Consider the following 26,944-nt stretch of genomic DNA (forward strand, 5'->3'; position numbering starts at 1 on the left):
CATTCTCCAAACGAAGCGATTCCGACCCCACAGCATTGTGAAGTTTACCCCATTCCACGGTACTTTCCTCAGCCTCATGACAGATGAACAAATCACGACAAGTTGGCCGAGTCCCACGAATCTCCGCTCATCTTCGGGGGCTCATCCGTGAGCGTGCGTCGCACGATGATGATGAGTGACAAATATGTTTCGCTCTGATAGGGTTGACGTTTGCAACTGTCGTCGCACGGAGGGAAATTGCTTGTTTGTTCAGTTGCTTCCACAGATTGGTATCGCGCGTTGGTTTGGTAAACAGTTCCAAATTTGTCCGTGGATCGAAATCTCACGGTCCCGGGCAAGTGTTTACCCGAAATTAAAGCCCACTTTTGACACTTTTGGCTTGGTTGGTTTCCTTTCGGGAGGGGGAAGTCACCCTCTCCCTCAAAGGCGCGCACAGGACTTATTGTTCAATATTTTTATTGGTTTTTGAGCTCGATTTGCTTCCCCCTCGAAAATGAGGCGGCATTATTCGGCATTGTACGGACGGAGAGATCCTTCGAGATAATGCTGGTTGCTGGAGGTGGTTCAAATGAAATTTATTAGATTTATAAAAAAAATGCAATAAATAATAAAGCAGACCTTGGATGGTGTAGTGAACGCAGCAGGGATGCATTGTCTGCGGTGGCTTGGAGATATCTGGATTTAAGGGGTTGATGAACCCTTCACGTGGCCACAGCTGCCGGTCCGAATTAAATAAAAACGGCCGTTCGAGCGCTTACGCCATAAATCATAACCATCATTGGCAGGTTTGGAATGATGGAAATTATAGGCATTAAGGAAGATGGTATGAATTACATCACAAAGTTATCATGTGGATTGTAGATTTCCTTCGATTTAAGCTTGAGCAACACAGTAAAAAGAATCATGGTGATGTTACATCTGGGAAGGAGTACATCTTTTATATCTAATCTAATCTAATCTAATCAGACCCTAGCGCAGCCAATCTTTCGAAGGGATCCTGGAGAGTGCCTTAGGTTAGATGACGCCTAGCACTCTTCTTGTCATTTATTAACATTTGTAGTGCGCCATTGCATTAGAATGCATTGAAACATCACAAGCGTTAAAGCGGCCAGGCCTACTGCGTAAAGCCGTATCGCAGAGATGACTCGTAGTTGGGTTGAGTTTGAGCACTGAGTGTTCGAACAACAACACAATTCTGAATCGACAGGGGAGGAAGAAGCGTGGGGACACACCACCATACGCTCCGATATTTGGTTGTATTCGTTGGGAGCACCATGCTAAGAAGGTTTGGTACTCCGGGACTCTCTGGGATGGGACATTGTATTTCCACGAATGCCCGGGACACTAACTGCCGTGGTTATAGCGCCACAACTCGCTCTCTGTAACAGTATTCCTAATTCCAGTCCACGCTCACCAAGTCGTCATGGCCTAGTGGTTAGCATTTTTGCTTACCAATCCAAAGGACGGAGGATCGAACCCCGCTTCGAGCGACTTTTGATTTTTCGTTCACATTCATCATTTCAAATTAATGTGTTCTTAACTTTCTCGTTGGGAGCAGATGGGCATCGAACCCAGAACCATTCGCTTATAAAGCGAACACCGTAACCAGTCAGCCACGGCCGCTCCTGGAAGGAGTACATCTTTTATATCAGAAAAAAAGTGTAATTTTACCTCTGAAAATGTTTGATTTTACCACTTTTTTGTTGTAATATCACCCATTAGGTAAAATTGCATCATAAAAGAGGTAATATTCAACCTACAAAATTACACCTTTCAAATTTACACAATTGTTTAATGTGAAGTAGTGAGAATTTAAGCATTTTCCAACAACAATTGGGAAAATGTCGGGAATTTATGATTTTTTGTCAAAAAGTCGGGTTAAGTTGGAAATACCAAGCATACTTGTTTGAAAATTAATTTTAACTCTTGAATAATTTTGTAATATTTTGAACAATTTTCAAACTAAATCCATTCAATTCTGTTTTAGTAACTTACATTAAATTCAAAGTTCTTTTCACTATTTCAATATATTTGAGTATGGAAATCTTCAAATGATCTCTTTTAACACCTAAACTCCCAAGCTCGAGAAAAAGGGGGAATTTTCATACAAATTCACCCTTTTTCTCGAGCATGGGAGTTTAGGTGTTAAACAAGAGGTAAAGTTAATGAAAAACATATATAAAAATAGAGCCCAGCTTAGAATTATGATTCAATTTGAGTTTGGCAATGATTTATTTCTGTTGTAAATATTTTTAATTGTTCAATTAAATTAATTAAGTAATTCCAAATATATTTTTCCAATTGTCGCCCTTGAACTTTTTTTGTGAGTATAACTAAATTACCTTCTATAGATAAAGCTTGATTTTCAGTTTTCGGAAAACTTATAATAAATATCGAATAAAATCTATCATGAAAGACTTTTTTGGCGTTTTGAAAACAAGAAGAAAATATTGAAATTGCAAAAAAAAAAAAAAATCCAAGAATTCTCTTCAAACATTTTACTTAAAATAAGTTGGAAAAATAGGAATGAAATTTTAAATTCAGTTATCTTTATTTTTTTGCCATTTCAAGATGAAACGAATTATCCAAAACTATATATTTTTTCTGTTTTTGATTTTTGTATTTTTTGAAAATTCAAAATTTCAAAATCTGGCTTCGTCATGCACACGGGACATGTCTTGGGAGTCTTCACCCAAAATTTTAGCCAATATGGTCCATCCCATCTCGAGATATCGTGGCACCCGTAAATCAACTTGGTGTTAGAGAAAAACGCTCAGAAAGTTAGACAATTGGCTTTGCGCATGGCAAAATTCTGAGCTTAAATCGTCTCTAACTCAGTTAAATCATGAAATATCTTCATGAAACTTTCAGGAGTGATTGAAAATCATATTTTAAGTGGATTTAATAAATTTTCTGTAATATGAAATTTTGTGATTTTCTACATGTATGTAACCCCTTAAATTAATTTAGATTTTTTTTGTGGTTGATATTGACTTTTCTTATAAAGAGTTTTTTGGTGGAAATCATTCTTTAGATAAGAAATGCCTTTTACACAGTAAAAAAAAAGTTGAATTTGGGAAGGTTGAAAATTTGGTTGGTTGAATATTACCTCTTTTTTTTAGTAATATAACTTAAAAAATGTGTAAAAATGTGAACCTGATGAATATTCATCTAAAACTGATGAATATTCACCAATTCTTGATGTAATATTACACATCTTTTTGACACAAAGTCTGTCACCATTTCCTGATGAATATTACCATCATTTTTTTTCTGTGTATTTAAGCTTTCTGGAAAAGTCTGGAATAAGTCGGAAATTTGAAAATGGGATCTGAGTGGTCACCCTGTTTGAGCATGAGCATGGTTGACTGCCAATAAGCTGCTACTCCGTTATTGACAGATCAGCTGAAGTTAAACAATGAATCAAAAATGATCAGAGGGAGCCAACCATGCGTTCACTGTTTAACCTCTGAAGATCCCGACTTTATTAGTCAATACCGGTGCCCTCCCAAGAAGCCTGCAGTTCAACGAAAGGGAGGAATGTTAGTCCGAGAGTTGAAGTTGCAGACTCATCAAGCATACAGCTTTTCGCTATATACCTGTTGATACCGCATGAGACCGTTGAATCCACAGCATCTCCTTCAAGCATCACGTGATTAACTGTCAGGACCCGGTGCCTGCAGTTTCCGTTATAGTTTACATGGAATTCCAATAAGAATGTTGCAGAAAAATCAGGCTTCAGGTCCAGACTGTTATTATTTGTTGGGTTAGTAGGATAAGGTATTGGCTTTTCGATGCCTCCCGAGCTATGATGTTATGAGAAGGACTTTCATAACAGACCCGACGCCGTGCCTTCCGATCAACGTTGATATAGAAAGGGCTTTGAAAATCACACAACAATTAATCAAGATTACACAAATTACTCAACGAAAGTGACGCTCAAGACACAAATAATTCAGTAAGGCAAGCGCATGGCCTCGTCGCAGCACATAATTCACGACAACAAAGCGAAACTAAAGGCACACAAATAAATCTATTTTCACTCCGAATATTTTTTACGACCACGCGCTCCCTTTGCCAATTATGCACTCTCTAGGTGGTCAGCCTGATTTTCGAAAAAGAGACAATTGGGATGTTTACAAGATTTGTATGATTTGAAGAAGTAGTTATGAGATAGACATAACCAGAATGACAAAGGACATTATTTTACGGCCCGTTCAATTTCCAAGATTGTAGCTACACTGCTATATGTGACAGATTTTGTGTTAAAAAAAAGTGAATTTTCATCAGTTTCTGATGAAATTTCATCAGGTTCTTATTTTATACAATTTTTAGGTAAAATTACTCAAAAATTAGGTAATATTCAACCTACCAAATTTTCAACCTTCCAAAATTCTACATTTTTTTCTGTGTAGTGTCTCCGTTGATTGTACTGTCTAGTAAAACTAGTCAACTACTCTTAGCTTATGGTACTCAAGCTGTGCGGCGACGCCTGCGGCCACCAACAGCTTAGGTAACACGTAGATATTTCTGGAATGTCGCCCAAGCAAAACAGTTTCAACAAACGCATAAGTCACAACAGAAGCCAATACGCACACGCTAGTGATGTTTTGACTACCACACAGGTGAAACTCGATCGTCACAACCCAATTAAACCTGGCCGGGTGCGCGTCACTAATGGAACTTCGAAAACGTGACGAATCAATTTGTTGACGCCGCAGATGCCAGGGGTCATCTGACCAACACGTGTTCGTTAAACCTTATCGGTTGCGATTAGGCCGACGTAACGGTACCGCTCGAAACGTGAGCCCCGGCTAGGGCCGCCGGATTAACATACCAGTGTGAGAGGAGACAAAATTATGGAAAGTCAAAAAAAACGATGGGAAAAGAGAAACGGAATGTAATTGAAGAAAAACGAGTGAGAGCGAGGGGTGATTTATGCCTCCGTTCTTCTTGTGAGGGCGTAACTCTTGAATAGACATTTTAATTTAAAACGGCGACGCCGAGATAGTTCTCGGGAGGTATGTTGGGACCCACAAGGTGGGTGGTTCCAACCGTTTAATTGGAGGAAGTTCGGCGCAGAGATGCACTTGAACACTCGTAAGGGCGGCCGTCAGTAGTCAGAGAGGGAAGATTGCGCGGTGTACACTTACACAAGTCTCGTGCAGGGCGTGTGTAGGTGGCTATCACGAAGGCAGACTTGATGAAGGGAAGGAAAAATGCAATTAAGGCAGGCAATTTATCACTTAAGGGAACAATGATAGCGTTTTTTCGTGGGTTGCAAATGATTTTTTTTTTGTATCCAGCTGAGTGATCTTTGGCTTCGAAGATAAATGGTCGTGGGAGGGGGCTTAATTGAATTATGTATTTTTCATCAAAAAAAGATGAGTCTTGGCACGATGCATGTTTCTTTTTATGATCGAGAGCTTCTTTAATGTTCCTAAAATTCCAGTTATTGCTCGAGACTCAATCAACTATAATTGATTTGAACTTTCAAGTTGATGGTTTAAAATGAAGATTTGATGTAGGGTTGATGTCCCTATTTTAGACCTACTCAGCCAAACCCCCACTTTGATTGGCTAGCTCATTAAATTCTTTACTTTGCAGACTATATTTAACAATTTAAAAACCATTTTTCATAAACAGCAATTCTTCCAGAAAACTGCTGACAAAAACAGCTATTTTCCATAATTACAGGGTGGTCACTCGAGTTGGGAGCATACTTAATTGAAAAATATTTTATAATCCTTATTGTTTATTAATTTTGTTTTTTTTACAATTTCAAATCAATTGCCCTTAATTGTTATGAGCACTTAAATTACAATTTAAGGTTAATTTAACTATTTAAATATTTTAAGAATAAAAAACTATTTAAGACGTAACATTTATAAAAACAGTTGAATGTTAACATGTATTTGATACAGATTTTCAAAATAATTTTATTGATTTTTTTTATTTATTTTGGAACCTTCCAAAAATTTCATGTGAAATTGTGCATGGAAATCCAAACCAGACCAGCGTAAAATTATCATTTTGTTTAATTTTGTCACATTTCTAATATTTGAAAAGTGGATTTTGGCCATTGATTTTCGTTGTAGCTATTATTTTCAATTTGTTAAACCAAACTTAGGCCGTTGCAAATATTTTTTGAAGTTTATGTCCCTCGACTCTGACCAAAGTCGGGGGGGGCGCCCAATTACGAGCCATGGTTTCAACATTTTGATGAAAAAAGTGTTTTAAAATGCATTATACACCTGTCCAGTTGTTTTGCCATCATTAGTTTCCAAAATATCTAAGTATTCACACAAATTTTATTTTTTGCGAAAAATATTTTTTTGCGTTGCTATACATTGGAATTTCATAAAAAATCAAAACATTTTAAACAAGCCCAAGCATGCTAATTATGATTATCAATGCAGAAAAATGCATTTTAGATTGTTTTCAGTTGATTAGACTTCTATTTTTATGGAAATTTTTTGTTTTCTTGGAAAAGTATTTTCTTGCCCCCTTATTTTTCAGACCAATTTTGAAGGGGGGGGGGCATAAACTTTGAAAAATATTTGCAACGGCCTTATTTGTTAATTGCGAATATTTTTGTATTTTGTCATTTCTTTAATTTTTTATTACGAGGATATTCATTTTTTTCATGTTTGTTAATGGAAAAAACAACTTCAAGCGTTTCCATTTTAAACGGAAAAAAAATATTTTTAAACTTTTTTAAAAATATGAACTGATAAAATATTAAAATTGTAAAAATGATAAAATAAAATGAAAATTTGTTCTCCTCTTCAACATTTTAAAATTCATTCTTATCTAACTGGATTTTGCATAAAAAATGAAGTCATTAAAATACTGTCAAATTAACAAATCATCATTGATATTGAAATAGAATATTAAAATCTACAAAATTAAAGAGGAAACTTGATAAAAACATTTTTCGACATTTTTAAAGAAAAATAGCTGTAATCATGATTAAAACTTTTATTGATGTTGGTGTGATGTTTGTGTCTGGCATTTTTTTTGAATGAAACTAGAAATTGTATATGTATCGTTAACTTTTAAAATATTTTAAAACACTGATTGTTTAAATTTCCATTCTGAATAAAAATTATGTATTATTTCATTTTGAATTTTTTTTTTAAGATAATTGCAAATTTTGTTTTAAGTTTTTATCCCCGCACCCCAAATTTTAAAATAAGATAGAGTAAAAGCAAACCACTATTAACATTGAGATGTTAAATGAAAAAACGTTTAAAGTTGATTGTAAATAATTCTGAAAACATTGTATAATGGGACCATCCATAAACCACGTGGACACTTTTTTGGGAATCTCGACCCCCCCCCCCCCCCTCGTGGACAATTGTCCATACAAAAAAAAACATGCTTATTTTTGCATTTTAAATCAAATATAGACTTTCTAATCATTTTACAAATTTTGAATTTTAGGAACGCAAATCGGTGCACAATGTAAAATTTTAAGATAATAAAAGACAGATAAAAAATAATTTCATGACATCATTCATATTTTACAATTTTTTGATGGTAATAATTTTTAAAAGATTTTATTATTTTTTGCAAAATTTCGAAAATCAGGCTTGAAATGAAAAAAAAAACTATTTTTCTATTTTTACTGTAATTTTTAATAGTTTGATTATTTTATTTTTTAGAAATTATGAGTTTTTATAATCAGTTTTAGTTAGCAATTATTCTTTGGGAAGGCGGAACAAAAATTGAACTCGAAAAATGGGGTTTGAGTTGTTACCCTGTAATAGTTTATTTGTCCCCGTACAGTTTTGGAAGTTTTACATACAAAAATGGTTTGCTAATTTGCAAAAATCTGTACCTTGGAATGGAGTTTTCTGATCGATTTGGTGTTTTCTTCAAATCAAATCAAACGAGGATTTACTCCCACTTGGATCGAAAAAGGGTAATAGCCCCAATATAAGGACGTTTCATCCAATGCTAGACTTTACTCATTTCTTTTCTCAATTCGATTCCTTAAACCTCGCCAATCTGTCTGAAAATAAACACGTTTCATCTAAATATTTCCATTAAAACTCTCCCATCAACAAACCTTGGACGATCGTTGAAGATCGCACCAACACATCCGGACATTCACGCCCCTCTCTAATGCGTTTCCAAAAACCTTTCTATCTAAATTGTTCACCAACACAAACCAGCCGCACCACCACTCCAGCCCAAAACAAGTCGATGAAAAGCTGAACTTGAAAATTCCAACTTCTCTGTCTGGGCGTCACTGAGATCACTTGAGCCGGCTGGCGTGACGCAACGTGGCCTGATCGCGCGACCACAAAGCCAAAATTTTGTTGTGGTCGTGTGCTATCTTGTCAACATTCAACTTTCTGACAAAATTTTGTATGACGAGTGGCAACAATGCACAAAGTTAATTTTTTGTTTGGCATACTTTGAGGTATTGAACAAATCTTGACCACAATTCACGTGCGACAAGATAGCATGACCACAACGACTTGCGATGAGTACAAACCGGCAAAACCAGCAGATGGAAGTCAAGCTTGCCGAACGGCAGAGAGAATCTGCGCTGTGGAACCGACGAGTTCAGCGAGTTTGACGACATCGCAAGGCGGCCTGAAACGCAAAAAAAAACATTGCGAAATAGATCGAAATGAACGATTGTCGTTCGGTGCAAGCTTCGCAAAAGGGAGGTCAAATGATGGCGAATAGCCGAAGGTCGGCGGAGTAACCGTCACGAGTCCGTCGGGTTGAATGTCGGGCTTGCGTCACGGTTCCACCGTAGTTATCAAAGATGACGTGTGCTTTGAACTAAATTTGTGGCGTTAGTAGACTGTGAGTGAGTCACTTGGTGGGCTATTCAAACGGAAAATACGGGTGGCGTGATGTTTTCAACAGTTTAGTGGAGTTGCTTTGGAAATTGGGTTGGAGATTTCCTTATACTCAAATTTCATTCAAAGAGCTGAGATATTAAACTCCATTTTAAAGAAACTTCCTAACACAGAAATGGTGTAAATTTGGAAAGTTGAATATAACCTCTTTTATGATGTAATTTTACCTCATTTTAGAATTACCATGATTTTCTTACTGTGAATCGCGATCTCAGCATAAAGTAAAAATAAATGTAATTGAAAAGACTCCCTCAGTCACGGTTTTAATCACTAACTTGGGGCACCAATATAATACTGCAATGCGTTGGCGTTTATTTGCTGTCTCGATTAGGGTCGACTTTTACTTTTCCACTGAATAAACCAGAGTTGCGTCATGCCTCACGAAGAAACGAGCCCCTTGTACCTGTAATCACTCCTTTGCGGTATAAGAATTCTCTTATCTTGCAACGTGACGCTGGAATTTTATCCAAACGAACATTTGCTGGGTAAACACTAAATATGGTCCTCACGAGAATGGTTCGTTTGCTTTCCGAAACTCGCTTATCTGTCCCAAAACAAATACCGTGCGGTGCTCCGAGTTCTAAGCTCAGACTTTAAGCCAATTGACTTTGAACCCAATATCGCCAATTAAACTTTGTCACCCTCAGCTCGGAAGATGCTCGGAACTTTTGGTCTTCCTCGAGCGGTTCGGATATTTTTAGGTGCGCACCGATTTCACGAACATGTGCCAAAAAACCTTGCTATCAGCTCGACTCGACAAACCGTATGAAGATACGCGCGTTACGTCAAACCGTCGCGTAACGTGACTGTTATCTATATCGCTCCTCCGTATAAGGCGCCTCTCGAATTGATTGGACCCCGGCAAAGGTTCCGCTCTAATTGCTTTAATTGAATGTTATTTTCGTTTGAAAAGTGCAGCCGGCACCAACCTTCTTCGAGATATTCTCACGGAGAAATTTTAGAGTTCAATTGACTTTTTGAACTGGCGGCGCGGAACCTCCAGAATATCTATTCCCATACGATGCTACTCGTGGAGTAGTCACTCTCACGATGCCGGTGAAATTGCGAAGCGTAATTGAGTTTAAAACCAATCAAGTCGATTCAATTAGGATGGCACTGGGATTCACTGGAGAGAACTTGCAACTCTGGTATCCAAAAATTTGTTTCCATGGAACGAGGTGTTCAATAACTTTGCATATAGTTGAAGTATCTGTTGTCTGGTCCATATACCTCCCCAAAAACCGTCCAACTCGAAGCGAAACTTACTTGGGGACACCGTGGAGATTTTCCCTTGTCCCCTTAAAAAAGTGAAACATAAAATTTGGAATGAAATGTTAAATTCAGTTATCTTTAACTTTTTGCCATTTCCAGTTGAAACGAAGTAGGTATCATAAACTATACGTTTGCCAATATTAAAAAATAAACAATGAAATAATAAGCATTGTTGAGCTTTCGATTATTTTTCAAAGACTAATTGTTTACCAAGCCACGTAGCCCAGTGGTAACGCTTCCGCCTAGTAAGCGGTAGATCGGGGTTCAAATCCCGGCTCGGACTAACACAACTGGTGATCTTTTCCCTTCTGGATTCGATTGCTTAGTAAAGGGAAGGTAGTGTATCGTCACAAACTGGACCTTATCACGATACCTTAGGGAGGCAACCTATGGAATGTTAACATTAACCTTAACATGTTAACATTAAGTTGAGTTAAAAACTGCCACTGAATCCGCTTTGTAAATGCCGGCCCCGATACTCTTCAAGGGTGTTCCCCTCAGGAACTAGGAAAGATTTATTTTTAATTGTTTACGTTTCTATTCTGAATCAAAATAATGAGCTTCCATTTTTGAAGTATTTTTTTAGGAATTTGCTGTTAAGTATCTATGTGATATTGGCTTTTCTTATAAAGGGTTTTGTTTGAAATCATCCTTTAAATAAAAAATACCTAATATTGAACTTTCTGGAAAAGTCGGGAATTTGAAAATGGGATTTGAGTGGTCACCCTGGTTTTTCCTCCATGCGGGAAAATTAGTGTTGACTACTTGCCATTGTGTTTTTCTGTGTCCTATGATATTTTTACCTCTAGCAAACATGTTTTGTGAATCTCAACAACAAAAATATAAGAAGAATGTTTTCCCAACAAATTTAAGTAACATAAACCGGAGTGACATTTATAGGTTTTTAATTTTTTTTTTCTATTATTTTTGAAACGGTAAGACTTGTGCAAAATATATTGATTGGGAAACTTTCAATTTTTGAGCATGACCATGGTTGACCATAAGAAACTTTCAATTTTTCATTTAAAAAAAACAATTAAATGTTTGTTTGACTAAGTCGATTTTCTTTAATAAAATGTAAATAAATGTGAAGTTAAGTAAATAAAAAGTTCAAAGTTTGATCGACCTTCATGAAAAAATGTTTTCTTTTCAAAATATGGTTCAACCCAAACGAATTTGGTATCTTTGCAAATTAAAATTCACTGAATTTACTAAGAATTAGTTCTTCTGAAAATGCCTATTATATTAAATCTTAATATTTCCAATCGAATCATCAAAACTAATTATCAATACAGTCCAGACTCGACTATCCGAAGCCTCGATTAACCGAAGTTCGATTATCCGAAGGTTTCGAGTTTTTTTTCGTTTTTTCTTATTTTAATTTTAAACATAAAATTCAAGTTCTGCGACCCAAACTTGAGTGGTTGATTGCCAATTAAATTGAAAAATGTATTTTTTCATTATTTCATTACTGCCATTTTGGCCGCTGGGAACTAAAAATTCTAAATCACTTTAGAGCATTTTAGGGGTCGTACTTAAGCTCGCCAATGAGATAAAGAATTTTTTTTGTGGTACGATTATCCGAAGTTTCGATTTTCGACTGTAAAAATCGAATAATACACATCCATTCGATTTTTAAAGTTAGTTTTTTTTTTGTAATTGAAGAAGCATAATAAACATCCAAATGAATTCATTCTTTTTTATTTAATACAAGCTAACCCAACAAGCTTCGTCTTGTTTTTTTCGTTTCTTGACGTTTTCAGTTTGTTTGCTTATTCAGCCTCCTGTGATCAAAATTTGATTTTACGCAACTTTTCCCATACAATCTGCAGACTTCCGGAATCGGTTCCACACAGAAAAAAAAAGTTGAATTTTGGAATGTTGAAAATTTGGTAGGTTGAATATTACCTCTTTATTTGTGTAATATTACATAAAAAATGTGTAGAAATGTGAACCTGATGAATATTCATCAAAAACTGATGAAAATTCATCATTTTCTGGGGTAAAATTTATCATTTATTTTGCCACAAAATCTGTCACCATTTCCTGATGAATATCACCATCATTTTTTTTTCTGTGCAGAGTGGCCAAAGTTGTCACGTTTTTGGCGTAAGAACCTTCCTTGGGCTTATACAAACCCAACGCAACAAAAAGCACCTCGATCCGACGCTCCGTATTGAACTGATTCGCGTTCGAACAAAACCATCGAAATTTTTTATATATAGAGATTTTACAGTAATATTAAACAAATAATTGTGTAAAAAATCATTTTTTTTTTGTTAAATTTTTCTTTTATTAATTATAGGAAATAACTTTTTATTATTCAAGCAGATTTTAGTATAAATTCGGAATTTTAGATAACGTCATCAGGGGTGGCATTGGGGTGAGATTGGGTCACAAAAATTTTGTCAAAAAAGGAACTTTTTATTCAAACAATCACTTTTAGGTGAATAGAACACAAAAACAAAAAATGAGTTCTTGTTTTATCTTTAATTTAATTTTTCATGTGATAAATTAAGCAAAAATGTTTGACTTTGTTTTGAACATTTTTAAAAAATTACGATCTGTTAAAAAAAATCGCAGCACTGCCAAATTTTTTTCAACATGTAATAGCTTACACTTGAACTTTTATTGAATTCCCATCAATTAGAGCGTCCAATTTCCCGTCCCGGGAAAAAATTTTCCGGGAATTCCCGGGATTTCCCGAAAAAAAATATTTCCCGTTTCCCGGAAGTATACATTTTCTTAAATTTTTGGAACTATTTTCTGAAAATGCTCTGAAAAATAATAAATGAACAAACTCAACATGATTTTGTTCAATTAAATGTATTGTTTGGTTCATATATAATTAATCAGATTATCATAAATTATGATATCAGAATTATTTCTGATAATATTAATTTTTGAAGCAACTGGGAATAGATCTTGCTTAATGAGTATTAAATTATTACAATTAGGTAAGCTTTTAACAGATTGATGTTATTTTATCAAAACAATATTAACTCCTTACCTCCAAATAAAAATTGAGATTTTTTTACGTTTTTTCTTACCTTGATCAAATGAGATGAAAATCGGATTTGTGCAAAAAGAATTAATTCAATTGGTTAAATACCTAGTACAAGAAATTACAATTTGAATTATAAGAATTATGGAGCACTGGTGCAACTACAGGTGTTAGAGGGTTAAATGTGAAAAATTAGAAGACTTTTTGTGGAATGATGTTAATTTATCGTATAATTTAAATCATGTTGCATAATAATACAAAAAAAAAATCATTGAAAAATTCCTTTCTATTGTTTGTTCTCAAAAAAATGCAAAAATATATTCAAAGCTTGCTTCAAATACAGTTAAACCTCGCATAGTGCGCAGGCGTTACGCTTTGTATTTCTTCGATTACTCTAAAACGACATAATATTTTTGCAATCTTTTTGAAGCTAATTGTAGATTGGAACAAGACGAACAAATTGCTTTAAAAAGATTGTTAAAATATTACGCCGTGTTTGAGAAATCGTCGAAATACAAAACGTAACGCCTGCGCACTATGCGAGGTTTAACTGTATTTGAAAACATTGGGTTGTTTGGAGTAAAACCAACACTAAAAAGCTTTACCATTTGTTCAAGAACTGAAACCAGTATTTGTCATGAATTACATAATTTCTGCATGTTTTGTTTTTTTCTCATTTCATTAAACTGGTCACAGAGACAAGTTTAAAAATTTCTCATCAAAAAAATACTAAAATACATTTTCTTGTAGTTGAATGATTTTTTACATGCAGTCAACCTGTTAATTGATCTTCACACTTATTTAAACCATTAATGTTGATGTGCTATACAATTTTTGTTGCATAATATTAATTAAAACCAAGATCATAACAATTTTCAAAAAATTTAAAACTTCCCGGGAATTCCCGGGATTTCCCGGGAAATTGGCTAAAAATTTCCCGTTTCCCGGGAAATTTGTAACCCCGGGAAATTGGACGCTCTACCATCAATACTTGTACTTTGCCCAAAATACAAAATTGATTGACAAAACCTTTTCAAGTAATATTCAAATTATTATCTAAAAGAAAACGAAGTTTTACTATTTTTTCGTTCTCTACAGAATGAAAAAAAAATCCATGACAATTACAATTTCTTTAAAGTTCTAATTTGATTTGAAAAGGAATGCAAAATGGGTTATTTTGGTTTGTTTTGCAACCTTAGTAGCATTGATTCGCCCCGTTAAATGTATCCAATTATAATTCAATTTACCATTAAACGGATAGGTCGCCGATTTGCATCACGTCAAAACCCACTTATCATCATCGTTGAGGTAAATACAAGCAACAAAAACAAACAACATCGTACGATTCTGTCCAACGTCACACACAATCGATCAATTGCGATTATGATAGCACACCCACCCTCTCAATATCAGTAACGATACTGCAATGCAGCCAAGTTGCGTTATCATTTCCGATACTATACGACTGTGTCGGAGATAAACCGAGTTACGGTAACTTTGCGGCCTTCAAGTTTCCAAGTGGTGTCTCTAGAAGTTAATTGCCCCTCTCGATCGCCAATTATAAGCTAATCAATCGACTTGGGCTGAACTGCAGTCAATTAAGGCACAGACTTGACTTCCTTTCTTGCAAAATCTCCGCGCAATTTGCCTAATACCTAGCGTAATCGAGAGGTGCCGCGTGAATGATCGTTAATCGGCCCAAATTGAAGGAAGAAAGTGATGCAACTTGAAAAGTGAGGGGGGCAAAATTCGTTTTTAAAATCATCGCACGCCCAACTGACTGACCGTCGACGTCACCTTCACGCCTGAGCCAAAAGTTGAAAGACACAGAAGTAGGTATGTACTATTTTTGGCCGCCTTGGCGCTTGGTTCGCGAGTACCGAAGATTACCGGACCGCATCACTATAGGGTGCTTAAGATTTTCGATGAAAAATGTTTGTTAAAAGTTTTAGCTGATTTGGAAATTCAAAATTTAAAAAAAACATCGCACAGAGCATGTGATAATTTTAGAAAAACACACAACTCTAAACTACAAACATGTAACTAATGGAAATTGTACACCCACAAGCAAAGCAGCAAGATTTGAGTAAATACTATTTGTTGAAAATTACGTCTTATGATAAAGTGAAAAATTCGATGTTTTTTATGCAATGTCCTTCTCAAATGAACCATTGCATTATTCTGAATTTAATTCAACATTTAGCCCAGATGTAATAATCTATTGATACAAGAAACACTTTATAGAGTCAGTTTTGGTCACCCTAGTAAAGCAGTACTTGAAGAACTAAAGAAATCCTCAAAATTCAGTAGTCGGTCGTGCCAATCTGGCACGAACAAAAGCGAATTGGACAATTTGGAAAGGAGAGTTCAGCGCCGTATGATTAACTTTCGCTCTCTCCTGAGCGGTTTTTAAACTGCAAGTGCAAGCACTTGTTGGCACAATTTCGGTCACTTTCACACAAAACCTCTCGGATGACCGAACTAGCCATAGTTGGCACGACCGGGAGCAAACTTTGTACCCCCACAAGAAGGCACCGTCACTCAGTCGCGATTTAGACAGCTGTTTAGTGTGTTTTTTTTTAGTTCCACGTAAACAACTGCCGGTTTGTGGCGTGATGTTTTCGTCTAAAACAGATTGTTTGTCGTTCCTGGCAAGGTCACACTAGTGGTGCGATGTTTTTGTTGTTATGCGAACTTGATAAAGTTGGACAGCGCATGATATTGCGCCCCCGGCGTCACAGGTTCAAGTCCCGTTGGAAGAGGACTTTTTTGCCCAATCATGTTTGGATTAATAGCTCCCACTTGTTCGTACTTGAAACACAACACAAATTAAGAACGCGTAATGGCCACGTCCGCACAAACGACAGAGCTATTTTGGTAACCAAAAATAACAACAACAACAACAACAACCCAAGGCGGGATGTCGTAATCTTTATTCATTGAGATTTTTTTCGTTGTGTCTGCATGCGACAATCCGCAAATATGACCTAACCGCCCCGAACCGGTAACTCTAATTGCAGGCCGTCGTCGCAAGTGTCAACGGTCTTCTAACCTTAGTAGGGAGCGCGAGAGGTCTAATTAATTCCGTCATTATCTTGTGGAAAAGTTTGTGCAAAACATTAAAAACCGCACTCAGCTGAAAACTTGCCAAGATTACGAGACTTTTCATGTTGTTGTTGCAATCCGCACCCATGTGCAAGAGAGACCAAGGTAGGGCGATCTATGCTGGGCAGATCGTGTCAGCATCACTCCAAGCCAACTAAGTTGGACCAAATTGCCTCCACGTCGTCGATTAGTTTTCTTCGCCGTGTAAAGCTACACGTTGCAAATTTCAACTGGTTTTGAGCGGCGCACCATGTGCGCCAATACGTGAATGAAATAGAGGGAGCACAACATGACTAAGCCGGTTTTTCTCCAATGTGAAAAGGGAAAGTTGGGGTGAGTTGACTAAGTTGACTTATCGAAAACATTCAGAAAAAAATAGATTTTTGGAAAAGATTTAGATAAAATCAATACTCGGATTAGTTTTCAAAAAGCCGTAAGAGCCATTGGTAAACAAAGTCTTTTTTGCATCGGTATTAAATTATTATAATTTGACATTTGAATATGTTTGAAATCTGTTGTAAAATTCAAATTCTATGCCTTCGAAACATGTCAGATTTTATCTTAGCAATTCTACCCAAAAGATGCCGATTGCGTAACTTTAAAATTTTTGTATTTTTTTAAATTTTTCTCAGATTTTCTTATGCCATTTCATATGCATTTTGCAATTTTGGCAGTACATACCATTTATTAGGAAGGCATTTTCTGATCGATTTGGTCTCTTCGCTAATTTGTAGGTATTGGTTAGATACTCAAGACTATTCATAAAAAAAATATCACACTCTAAAAAAAATACACATCTACTCACCAAAGTTGAATAATTCCCATAATTCGTATTTTCAGTTTTTCAATTTGTTAAAAACTAAACTAAACTAAATTTTCACTATTTAAACAAATTATTTTGTAGAACTGTTGAAAGTAACTTGCTTGCTCACTTCCTATTGAGCTATTTATCACTCGGTTTTAATTGAAAACGCTTTTTATGAGCTGCAGTTGAACGTCAAAGTGGCAACATTAGAGACACGATTATTTTGGATGCTGTTCTCCTTTATTTTTTCTATGGCCAATGTATCTTTTGAACGAATTATCTGCCTTTGACCAAATTGTAGGTATTGCTTTGAACTTCTCAGAAAAAAACAGTTACAATCTTAATAAAACCCCTTTTTTTTAAATCGGCTTTCAAACAAAATATTGAATTGCGCAAAAACATTTTTTTTTGAAAATCTATTTTTTGGTTATATTTTAGAAGACAACTTTTGAGCTATGGCACAAGTTGGTCAAAATTCATTTCTAGCGTTTTTTTTTTTCAAAGTTCCTTAAGCTATTTGCTTTTATATGTTTAAAGGACCTAATAAAACAAAACTCTAGATTTGGCACAGTTGCCAATTTAAAAAAAAAATCATAAACGTAGAAAAAAATACTTAACTTTTAGGTGTTAAATCATATTCGCAATCAAAAATAAATTTACATTAAATTTGATACTGAGCACCGTTTTTTTTTTATAGTAACAGCCCCCTAAAATTCATTTTTTGTTAAAAACGTGACTATTTCACCTGTCAACCATGACCAAACTAGACCATCTCTGAAGATATTTTTTTTGAAGAGATCAGAAAATTACCTACAAATTTGCTTAAAAGACATTGAAAATTGGACCAATGGTTGCTGCAAACAGGAAAAAAAGCATTTTTTTATAAAACACCAAGCTAGCTTTGATTTTTAATTGACGATAAGTTAGCAATTATGCGTCCGATTTTCAAATAAAAAAATGAAACAATCGTAATTTTTTTTTAAATCAACCCAAACACATGATATCGTCAAAAATAAGTGATGCCTTTTGAAATGTTTGGGTTGTTTTGCCGAATTGAAAAATTTTAATAGTCTTTTGACAAAAAATGTATAAAGACCTGTATGGACAAATTGATTATGCGAAACGTCTTCTTTGGTTATAAAAAGTAAAAAAAATCGATATCCAAACTGTATGAGTGGAAACGGTTATTTTTTTTCATGGTTAAACTTAAAAACTCTGCTGAAAAAAATCTTAAACAAAATCGAACTACAATTACAATTTAAACTCAATTATTCAAAATTTCTTAATAAATTTAATTCCTAATAAATTTATTTTTTTATATTTTTTATAAGTTGTCAAATTTGAGGTCGTTGGGCTCAGTTACGACCTCAAAAATGAATCTAAGTAATCTGAAATAACAAAAAAAAAACATACCAATCAGTAACCTGGACATAGGTTATTCAAATTGGCAAAAAAGCAAAGCAATCCACTTTAACGACCCAAAACCTCTTTTACGCAAATGGACCGACGTTTTACTTCCCCATCCGATAGAAAGCGTGATCAGGCAAATCTAGCTTTCAAATTGACAGCTGAGCTCGAATTTAATCTCAAGAACAAGAAAAAAATCATTTTTGGTATGATTCGATTATCCAAACTTGAAAACCTTTCGAGAAGCGACTTTTGGACAATCAAAACATTAGATAACTGGGTCCGATAAGTATCCTGAAAAATAGAGAATTCAGTGCCTTACATGCTGTAACATGTTTATCATTCGGTTATGTCTTGAAAAAAAAAAGAAAAAAAAAATGAAGAAATCTGAAACACAATAGCTTATAGAACCACCTCAAAAAAAATCTAGAAATGTATTTTGCATCTAATTATTTTAATTTATTATTATTTTTGCAACTCCACGAGCCCCAACGCACCCTACCTCAAGTCGGTATTGGTATCCGCGAGATTCGCAACCTTCCTATTGCACCAACACAACCCAACCATCCTCTTCTCGCAATGTTTGACGCGGCTTTTGGCCGTTACGCGCCGCTCCCCGCGTGGCTCCCCCGCCGTCACCTTCGATCGAGGGGGGGTTCTGTGACGTATCGGCTTCTAATTGCACCCGATTGGTCGGTTTCGGATCGCGCCACTCGCGCTCAGTTTTGTTTGTGTGTGGGGAGCAGACTCTCTCGTGTTTGGGTATCTTTGAACGGGGGAAGAAGATAAGCGATGTTTGCGTAATTGGTTTGTGTGTGAACGTGCGCGACGCGCGTGACTTTGAAACTTTTGTAAGAAAGTATGGGTGTGACAGGTTCGTTATCGGTTAGTTAATTGTAAAACTTTGCAAAAGTTTGACAAATTAACGGTCTGGCGAGTGCAGTTAAAATAGATCGTCAATTCAGTCATGCAAATTACTTCGAGTTGAAATCAACTTTTAAAAATAGCAACTAACAGATCGATGACATCACACAATTCAAATGAGAAATGCCAAAACGGTTAAGACAATGAAGAAAAGGTCGTCGTCGTAACTTGTAGGTAGACATAGACACGACTTTGGACGGAGAACGCGTGATTCAGACGGCGCACGTTGAAGACACGTTCGACGATCGCGTGATGTTTAGCTTGTGGTTTGTATTAAAATAAGCTCAAACTAGAAACGTCCGAGACTGGGTTCCATTCAGCACTGATAAGAGCATGAATAAACAGTACGGTTGTTATGGTCGGGGCGGAATCCGTGTTTGCTTAGAAGGTTCCGTCTGGGGGCGATAATCGAAGCTAAAGGTCGTCGTCATCGCTTGAGTTTTGAAGTAGTTGATTATGTTTGAGTAAGGCAAAGTTGCTTGAAATAAATTGTTTTGATCGTGATGACCTCACAAAATTAACTTTCTATAGGTTGGAAATGGAAGTAATGCCGATCCCATTCTTTAATCATTGATTTTTAAATATATTTTTTATAACGCAACTCAACATTTTTGAAGTTGATGTCAGTAAACGCTTCAGTTGTATCAAGGTATGATAGATTTGGGCATCCTGAAAACAACCCAATCAATAGAATTGAATTTGAGTGAATTCCTAGCCGTTAAATAAAAACATTTTAATTTCTGGTATAAATGGTATGGAATCATCTTAAGCAACCATGAGCATCAACGTTTATTTGTTGGGATACACAGTAAAAAATTGTGTAAACTTGAAAGGTGTAATTTTTGAAGATTGAATATTTTTTAGGAGTGGCTCATTTTCCTTCGCTCATTAAAAAGAGCCGCTCTTTTGGACGGCTCTTTTGCTCTTTTTCAAAGTTTGGGTTAAATTTTTTTTTAAATAATTTTTAATAATCGTGTGATTTTATAAGTTATTTTTCATTGGACTTTTATAAATTACTTGATAAAACAAATTAAAACTGAAAACGAGAAGATGCCCTTAAAAACCATTGGTCTTGGTGGTCTCTTTGTCAAGATTTCTACTTGAACCTAAACATTTGAGTAATTGAATGGCATCCAAACTTAAATCTAGGATGCTGGAAAAATTGTTTTTAATTTTAAAATTGCGTTTATTTCTGCAAGAATTGAACTAATGCTGATGTATTATTTGGAGAAAATATTCTGTGAAATCTTTTCTACAATCTGATTTAATCGATAAAGTCTATAAACGCGATTTTTGGTAATATTTAATGTGCAATCAGTTGTACAACGATTTTATTTTCCTTTTGTTTAGAAAGTCATTTTCTTTTGGGATTAATTTTTATAAGCATTGAAATATTTGAAATTGCATTTTCAATTCTCAAAACAAATTTAATACTAACTTTTGTTTGGAAATTCAATAAATTATATTTGTAACATAAATCATGCCATCTTGAAACGGTTTTGAAAGACCGAAGTTTAAAAAAGAACCGCGGTTCTTTTTTTCTGAGCCACGGTTCGTTCGCTCTTTTCAGTGAACCGGCTCTTTGAGCGGCTCGCTCTTTTTTTGCCCACCTCTAGTTATGATGTAATTTTACCTCAATTTAGAATAAAAAAAGTGACATAACACCAGAAAAGTGGTAAAATTACACTTTTTCAGAGGTAACATTACACGTTTTTCTGACATAAAAGATGTATCCCTTCTCAGGTGTAATACAACCATGATTTTTGTAACGGGGTAGCAAAAAAAATCAAATTATTCGCTCTACAGCATTGCCTTGGCGTTCTCGATTGCGAGATTCCTACTCGAAACTAGGTGTTCAAAGGCTTGATTGTTGAGGCGATTGCAATCCTCTTTTTACACCTTAGCTTCCATCCACCCCGGGATTCGAACTGACGACCTTTGGATTGTTAGTCCAACTGCCTACCAGCGACTCCACCGAGACAGGACCCAGGGAGACGACTCCTACACCTGGCCTGAGCTATCGACCTAACCGGGCCAAAATTTGCCACCGGGACCTTCTGGGATCGAACCCAGGCCGACTGAGTGAGAGGCAACCACGCTTGCCCCTACACCCCGGTCCCGGGGTAGCAAACAAGCGTTTATTTCCAAAATTTACCATTTTATTTATTGGCAGTGGATTCAATAAAATTCAATTATGTTGATTGAGACGTGTTCAGAGAGCCCAAATCTATCATACCTTGACAAAACTTAAGCGTTTACTGACAACACCCTCAAAAATGTCGAGTTAGCTTAAAGTACTTAAATTAGATATTCAAGCTTAGATTTCATTACATCAATTCTCCAGAGGACAACTTGCGTCACATCTCTTTTGTACCCCTTTCAACGGTTCTTCAGAGTATGTTAATCCTCCACATCTCATCTCTCAAGACGCCTTCTCTATTCAATCATCCCCCTGACAAAGAGTAGCGCTAAGGTACACAATAAAGAGAGGCCTGGACCCCAGAGAACCCAGTGTCAATCAACGTGCCACTTTGCATCAGCGTTATACGAGTTGTCGAGAGGAGAAAGCCTCCCACGTTCTACCTTTTTTTTTTAAACCTTGTTAAAAACCTCATCAAAACAAGGCCCAACAGGCGGTGTGGTGACAAAGTGCATCCGTTTATTCTACTTTGGATAAGCCAGCCCGGAGGACGTAAAACCAACATTCTAGCGCGGAGTTTCGTGGTACGAAGAAGGGTCGTAAAAAGGTAGAACCTTTAGCGGGTCGTAAAACATGATACCTAATTGGCCACGGGTTGGGTTGGGGTGTTATTGAAATTTCCGGCCACATTTTCAAATTTTCGGTAACGAAACTTTCACCCCAAGATGATACTGCACTTTTTTTCCTTCGGTCCTGCTAAGTATGATTGACAAATTGCAGTGCTGCATTAGGGTGTAATATGAAAATCGATTTTCCAGCACAGCAATTTTTCAGTTCCTTATGGGGTCCTAAACAACTTCCCAAAGTTTGGGAACGATTGGTTTAGTCCTCACTTTGCGCAAAGCGATTCAATTTTTCATATAAATTTGTATGGGAAAACCCATTTTTTTTAATTTTGATATTTATAAAATCCACGTTTTACGCTGTACTAAAACCGGATTCATATTCGAATGCTCTGGAAGGTGCTCTACAACTTTCCCGAAGAGAGTATGGTACTAGCTTGTCCCTAAAAGAAGATACAGCGTCCTCAAAACTCGTCTAAAACGTGATTTTCGAGTAAAAAACACGATTTAGACGAGTTTTGAACACGCTGTATCTTTTTTTAGGAGCAAGTTAGCACCATACTCTCTTCGGGAAAGTTGTAGAGCACCTTTCAGAGCATCCGAATATGAATCCGGTTTTAGTACAGCGTAAAACGTGGATTTTATAAATATCAAAATTAAAAAAAATGGGTTTTCCCATACAAATTTATATGAAAAATTGAATCGCTTTGCGCAAAGTGAGGACTAAACCAATCGTTCCCAAACTTTGGGGAGTTGTTTAGGACCCCATAAGGAACTGAAAAGTTGCTGTGCTCACTAAATTTGGGCAACTTTATTTTTTTCCAGACAACCATATTACACCCTAGTGCTGCATATCGTTAAGAGCACTTGAAGGTACCTTGTTTTCGGTGATTGCACTCCACGCAGTCGAAAGTTGGTGCCCCAGGGTCACTCTAATTTATATTCGATTAAATTTGGTTCGACTTGCAACACGATCGAAAATCACGCTCGATTGCATTTATCGTAACCGCAGGGCAAGACCGTATGTAATGGAATCATGTGCGACTGAGAATTAACATTAAGTAATTGTTCATGCACGGAAAAAAGTCAATTGCCGAAATCGTGAATTGTGTTCATGAATTTGAGAAACACTACACAGTAAAAAAATCATGGTAATATTACATCTGGGAAGGGGTACAACTTTTATGTCTGAAAAAAAAATGTAATTTTACCTCTGAAAATGTGTGATTTTACCACTTTTCTGGTGTAATGTCACTTTTACAGCTAAATTGAGGTAAAATTACATCATAAAGGAGGTAATATTCAACCTTCCAAAATTACACCTTCCAAATTTACACAATTTATTAATGTGTAAGGAATTTGTTCACGTTTAGAGTGCAAATGCGCCATACTCATGAATAAATCCACGATTACGCGAATAGATTTTTTTCAGTGTGGTAACAAATGTCACTTGAAAATCTGATTTTGTTTTTCTTCGTCATACAACATACAGCATGTTGTCATAAATAAAGTTGAGAGGAAATCTTAAATTGTACAAATATGTCAACATGTCGTGATTTAGAGCATTCTACCACTTAAAAACACGCGACAAGTTAAATAAATTCGCCGTCATTCCAAACCATTAATACCTAATGAAACAAAAATGCATTCCCCCTGTTAGAACCCAAAAACTAACAAATCACCTTTTCCATGGTTAATCCAAACACAATAAACATTGGATTTACAAACATACAAACAGATGCACACACACACACACTTGATGTGCTCTCCGAAAACCCAAAGTTGATGAAATCCAAACATTTATCTTAGTTTATCTTAATGCATTCCCGTGCCACCACGTACCGCGCCATCTGACAAGGTTTTTTTCCGAGTTCAACGCCGAGAACCTTGATGATGCACCACACCACCCTCCCCCCTCTTTAAAACCTATTAAGAGCTAATTTATACTCTGCCAAGTTAGAACCGACTGGTCCAGATCATCACACCCGACTAGCCCCGACTGCAATTAATTGTCCAAACAAGCCGTAGACCGCCTCGTGCAGCGAGTGAAATCGGATCACCCTCCCCCTCCTCGCTAGAACTTTAATTCTTCCCCTATAGGTAGGTAGATGCACCACACCGTCATAAAAGCCATAATCGTTCTGGGGCCGTGCCGCGGCGTTAACCCTTACCAGCTTCTAATAGCTAGAAGAACCCACTTTTCCCGACGTTATTGACTTATCTGAAATCGAAACCCTTTTTCGAAAGTGGCTTAAGAAACCCCACAAGAAAAGTGGTTCTAAAGTGTTCGGAACTTGTGGGTGGTCTCAAGTCGGACTTCTTCAAATCAACTTCACCCGCTCAAGTTTTCGAATGCAGTTCTGTCTAAAAATAAAAGAAAACGCATTTTACGCAGAAGTGCAGCTAGCCTGTCAGTGCGGTGTTGTGTTCCCAATTTTTCACACCCAGAGCAGTCTACTGTTGAGTCGTAAAAAACTAGCTCGGACAGATGATGATGAGATCCCGGCGAGAAGGCACTTTTTACGGACTCGTCGGATGATGATCTAATGAATGCGATGGTGACCAGATAACCAAGTAGAGGGACCGTTGACAAACTGCTCCGAATGGTGATCTTTGACTTTTTAACGATCTGTTACGGTTACAAGATGAAATTTGCATGTAAATTTTAGTAGTGCAGGATCGAAAGCCAGTGTGATACTACCAATTAACAGAATAGATTCAAAATATTCAAATTAAAGGTAAAATTGTTTGTAAATGATTTTTTTTTTGATAAATTTGAAATAGGTAATAAATTTTAAAATTAAATTATAAACAGTGTATTGAAGTTTATTCCCGGAGCGCTTGGTATGGTATGTCCACGCATCCTTCCTCCCGTGTAGATTCTGTGAAATGTGATCCGTTCTCAGAATCCTCTCTGTGGTAAACACAACGCCGCTTTAATTTTTGTATTACATTTTCGGGTGTTCTCGGATGTACTGCCATTATTAATATTGACAAGAAAAGAGCTTGGGGCGTAATATAATCACAAGACTTTCCAGCATGCTTTCATCGGACTGGCTGCGTTTGTGTTAGGTTAGATTAGATTGAAGTGTATTTTCGAAAAAAAAACGAAAGTTACTTTGAAAACGTAAGTAAGTCCGCAGAAACGTCCACCAAATAGATCCAGCTGTTCAGCTGATCTTCTTTATGGCCCCATCATAAAGTTGTAAACAGTTTATGCTGCCGTTGCACCCTGACTTGCATAGCTCATAAAGATGTTCCTCCTCCAAGTTTGTAACACATTCCCTTAATCGTTTGGTAGAAATTGATGACCTCAGTCGATTCACAGCCGCGTCATGGGACCATTTCGGTGACGTCACGTACCAATCACAAGATTCAGGTCCTAATTGCAAGTTCATACACGAATATCCTCACCTAGTGCTAATCAATATCAACTGCCAGAGCTCCAAACCGTCAACACCAAACTCAAACCAAATTTTTCTCTCTCAACCTTTTCTTCCAGGCGTCCTCACGGACATCCAGGAGCACTTCCAGATCGGCGATGACGAGGGTGGCCTGCTGCAGACGGCCTTCGTTCTGTCCTACATGATCTGTGCGCCCGTGTTTGGCTACCTCGGCGATCGGTACTCGCGCAAGTGGATCATGGCGCTCGGGGTGTTCCTGTGGAGTACGACGACGTTGCTGGGCTCGTTTATGCACCACTTTGGGTGGTTCATCACGTTCCGGGCGCTGGTCGGTATCGGCGAGGCGTCCTACAGTACGATCGCGCCGACGATCATCTCGGATCTGTTTGTGGGTGATATGCGGTCCAAGATGCTGGCGCTGTTTTACTTTGCGATCCCGGTGGGGTCGGGCTTTGGGTGAGTTGAATTGTGTAATTATTGGGGTGGTTAAAATTTGGGGGTTTGCCTTCCATTCCTGGGCTAAATTGAGCCTAAATTGAAACATTCAAAATGCATATTAGAAAAATTCTAAAATGTTCTTAAATTTTAATAATATTTTATTATTCTTAAAATTCTATAAAATCTTTCAATTCTTATAATCTTTCAATTCTTAAATTCTTTTCATTCTTTAAATTCTTTTATTTTCTATTTCAATTCTTTAAATTTATAAAATGGTAAAACTCCTAAAATTCTTTAAATTATTTACATTCAAACTCAACACCGAGCCTTATCGGAGGACAAACTTGTCTTGCGTTTTTCTCAGCATGCTGTTTTTGCGTAAGGCTCATTTATGCAAGCATGAGTAGTTAAGATTCTTATCAATTTTTAAATTTTTGAGATTCCTAAAGTTCTTAATTTTTTTCATATTCTTGATAATCTTCAAATTTTCATAATGTGAAATTTTTTCAAATTCCTCAGATTGTTGAAATTCTCAAATATTTCTTGATGCCTGAAATTCTTGATGTTCAAAAAATTTACATTCTTCAAATTAAAATTCCTAGAATAAAAGAAATATAATAATTCTTTTTGGTCCCAAAATTTTAAAATTAGTCAAATAATTAAAATTCTTCAAATTTTCAAAAATGTTACATTTTTATTGAAATTTTTTTTTTTATAAAAATAAATTATAATTCTACAAATTCTTTTTTCTTTAAGTATTGAATTCATTTTGTTTAATTGCATTTTTTATTCTTTTAAATTGTGTGAAAATTTCGAAAATAATATTAATATGCCATCCTAGATTTATAATCTTGTTAAGTGGAAATAAGGTTAAACGGAAATTAAAAAAAAATACAGTTATTATGATTCTAAAATTCTCGAAATTCTTCTCCTTCTTATA

The 26,944-nt window shown here is 36.1% G+C and overlaps 2 protein-coding genes across 4 annotated transcripts in view; both read left to right on the top strand.

Annotated features, from left to right (window-relative positions):
• Positions 1–26,944, top strand: part of LOC120412866 (60S ribosomal protein L28) — a 510,937-nt gene that overhangs the window by 379,300 nt on the left and 104,693 nt on the right. The gene's annotated exons all lie outside the window — the stretch shown is intronic.
• Positions 1–26,944, top strand: part of LOC120422917 (protein spinster) — a 59,291-nt gene that overhangs the window by 13,566 nt on the left and 18,781 nt on the right. For all 3 annotated transcript variants that reach the window (XR_005606187.2, XR_005606186.2, XM_039586488.2), the window contains exon 2: positions 25,665–26,022. Coding sequence is in view for 1 of the 3 variants with exons in the window: in XM_039586488.2 (XP_039442422.1) it covers positions 25,665–26,022 (358 nt within the window). In the remaining 2 variants the exon portion in view is untranslated. The remainder of the gene's footprint in view (positions 1–25,664; positions 26,023–26,944) is intronic.

The sequence above is a fragment of the Culex pipiens genome, chromosome 3 (assembly GCF_016801865.2).
Source record: "Culex pipiens pallens isolate TS chromosome 3, TS_CPP_V2, whole genome shotgun sequence".
NCBI classification, from domain to species: domain Eukaryota; kingdom Metazoa; phylum Arthropoda; class Insecta; order Diptera; family Culicidae; genus Culex; species Culex pipiens.